Below are 2,796 nucleotides of genomic sequence, written 5' to 3'. Positions count from 1 at the left end.
ACGGGTTTTCACTTCACAGGTGTCATAGTTTTGATGCCTTCATTGAAAATATACAATGTAAATAGTCATGAAAATAAAGAAAACCCATTGAAATGAGAAGGGCAGCCTAAGGCACACCTGTGCAATAATCATGCTGTTTAATCAGCATCTTGATATGCCACACCTGTGAGATGGGATGGATTATCTTGGCAAAGAAGAAATGCTCACTAACACAGATTTAGACAGATTTGGGAACAATATTTGAGAGGAATAGGTCTTTTGTGTATGTAGTAAAAGTTTTACATCTTTGAGTTCAACTCATGAAAAATGGGAGCAAAAAAAAAAAAAAGTGTTGCATGCAGGGCTGCAACTAACGATTAATTTGATAATCGATTAATCTGTCGATTATTACTTCGATTAATCGATTAGTAATCGGATCAAAGAGAAACTACATTTCTATCCTTTCCAGTATTTTATTGAAAAAAACAGCATACTGGCACCATACTTATTTTGATTATTGTTTCTCAGCTGTTTGTACATGTTGCAGTTTATAAATAAAGGTTTATAAAAAAATAAAAATGTATTAAAAAAAATCAATTTGCTACGAATCGACGACTAAATTAATCAGCAACTATTTTTATAATCGATTAGTTGTTGCAGCCCTAGTTGCATCTATATTTTTTGTCCAGTATACTTCCAGTGTCAAAACTCTAGAACTACAACTAGTTCGGAACTAACAGTGTTCGGATTGTAATCATCCAAATATAATTAACAGCAAAGTAGACAGCCGTCAACGTTATGGCTCGGAGAACGAATGGAGGCGACAATAAGTAAGCTAAGCTAGTTGGGGGCTCCTGATTATCTCCGCGTTTAGGCAAGAGGAACAGCGAGTACCTGCAGCTGAGGCGAGCATTTAGCAAAGTTTGTTTGGATCATATTTTTCATATTTCGTTACGAACACGGAAGCGCTATTTTGACACAAAAATCAATGTTTAAAAATGCGGATTTCCACGTTTTTGTCGACATTTCACATGCCTGCTTAAAATGTTTTTCAACACAATGCCAGTCATCTGGACATGAAATATCACCCTTTAGTCATCGCGCTTCAAATATTGCGGCTTTACCGCATCGCAGACATTTAAAACATTTTTTAAAAGCTGAATTAAGCATTTTGATTTAGCAAAATGTCTAAATAAAGTAAAAATATCATTATTACAGTAATATTGGCCATTATAGCTGACCAAATCAATCAGAGCGCACTGTTCAGTATCGTGGCCATTGATTGGCTCAGCCTTAGGCAGCGTTACTACATTGGATTAAAAAAAGTGTAAATGTGTTAATTTACGCCTATAGAGGGCTTTCGTAATGTGTAAAAATTTATTTAGAAGGTAGTAAACATTTGTTTATGCTTGGATTTATAATTAATAATTTCAACTTCCTAGGAATTTGTTTATCGTGTTCATGTCCGGAACCATTTAACAGTGAAAACTAGGGATGATTGTATAGTAAGGCTGCCTGAGGCAGAGCCAATCAGCAGCCAAGATACTGAACAGCGCACTCTGATTGGTTTGGTCTTCTCTAGTGGCCATTACTACTGTAAAAATCATATTTTTTGTTTATTTAGCCATTTCTGTGACTGAAAATACCACAAGAATTTGTTTTACATTTATAAATCACATTTTGAACCATTTTACAGTTTTGGGATGTCTTTACTCACATATGAGGCATTTACCAAAACGTCCTCTGGAGGGCACCATTTCCTTATTTTAAAATGAAGGCATCGTGACGGTACCTCTAGATCCTCACCTTTCCCTTATTTAAAAACAAAAACACATTTTACATAAAAAATCCAAAACAAATGTTTATAAAAATGAAAAACAATTTATTCACTATTTATGCCGCAAAGGTATGTGTTGTTTTTTTAAATGAGACGTGCTAAACTGATATAGTGCATGGACTAGAAGAATATCGGTCACTTCACGTGCACACATAGCAATTTGCATGCATGGCGGTTCACATCTCTCCACATTGTGCAATGAGGATAGGGAGCTTGGGCTTGTTGTTGGGTCCCGTGGGAACGTTCTGTTTGGGGTGGGGAATAAAACACTTTAGGTTGTAACTTCAGACTGGAGATAACATTGATTTTGACGTTGTAATTACAGCAAAGATGATAACACTTAACATTAATTTAATTAAAAGGCACCTTACCTCAATTTTTCTCATGATCAGCAGTCCATCAACGATTTTACCTAAAACGAACACAAATACCATGAGAATGTAGACATACCTACCTAGGTTCCATTCTAGAGGCTAACCTTTCCTGTGACAAAATGGAAACCAAGGTAATCAAAAAGGTTAACCAACGAACGAGATTTCTCTACAGAATTTCCTCTCTGGTCAACAAAAGCACCTTGAGGATTCTGGCGGGAACTCTCGTTCAACCCTTTTTCGATTACGCATGCACCTCCTGGTACCCTAGCACCTCCAAAACCCTCAAATCTAAACTCCAAACATCTCAGAACAAGCTAGTCAGGTCACTGCTAGACCTCCACCCCAGATCACACCTCACTCCTACCCACTTCTCTAAAGTGGGCTGGCTCAAGGTGGAGGACAGAGTTAAACAACTTGCACTGAGCCTAGTCTATAAAATCCGCTACACCTCCCTGATACCGAAGTACATGTCAAACTACTTCCTTAACGTAAATGACCGCCATAACCACAACACTAGGGGGAGCTCCACTAACCACGTTAAACCCAGATTCCGAACTAACAAAGGTCTTAACTCATTCTCTTTCTATGCCACATCAATGTGGAATG

The 2,796-nt window shown here is 37.3% G+C and overlaps 1 protein-coding gene across 1 annotated transcript in view; it reads right to left on the bottom strand.

The window, feature by feature from the left end:
* Window positions 1–1,840: 1,840 nt before the first annotated feature.
* Window positions 1,841–2,796, bottom strand: part of ppih (peptidylprolyl isomerase H (cyclophilin H)) — a 58,201-nt gene continuing 57,245 nt past the window's right edge. Inside the window, 2 exon segments of the mRNA XM_062054587.1 lie at window positions 1,841–2,061; window positions 2,188–2,228. Of these exon segments, the coding sequence (XP_061910571.1) occupies window positions 1,993–2,061; window positions 2,188–2,228 (110 nt within the window). The 3' untranslated portion in view covers window positions 1,841–1,992.

This window comes from Entelurus aequoreus, linkage group LG07, assembly GCF_033978785.1.
Source record: "Entelurus aequoreus isolate RoL-2023_Sb linkage group LG07, RoL_Eaeq_v1.1, whole genome shotgun sequence".
In the NCBI taxonomy this organism is placed as follows: domain Eukaryota; kingdom Metazoa; phylum Chordata; class Actinopteri; order Syngnathiformes; family Syngnathidae; genus Entelurus; species Entelurus aequoreus.
This window is presented reverse-complemented; position numbering and strand designations above follow the sequence as displayed.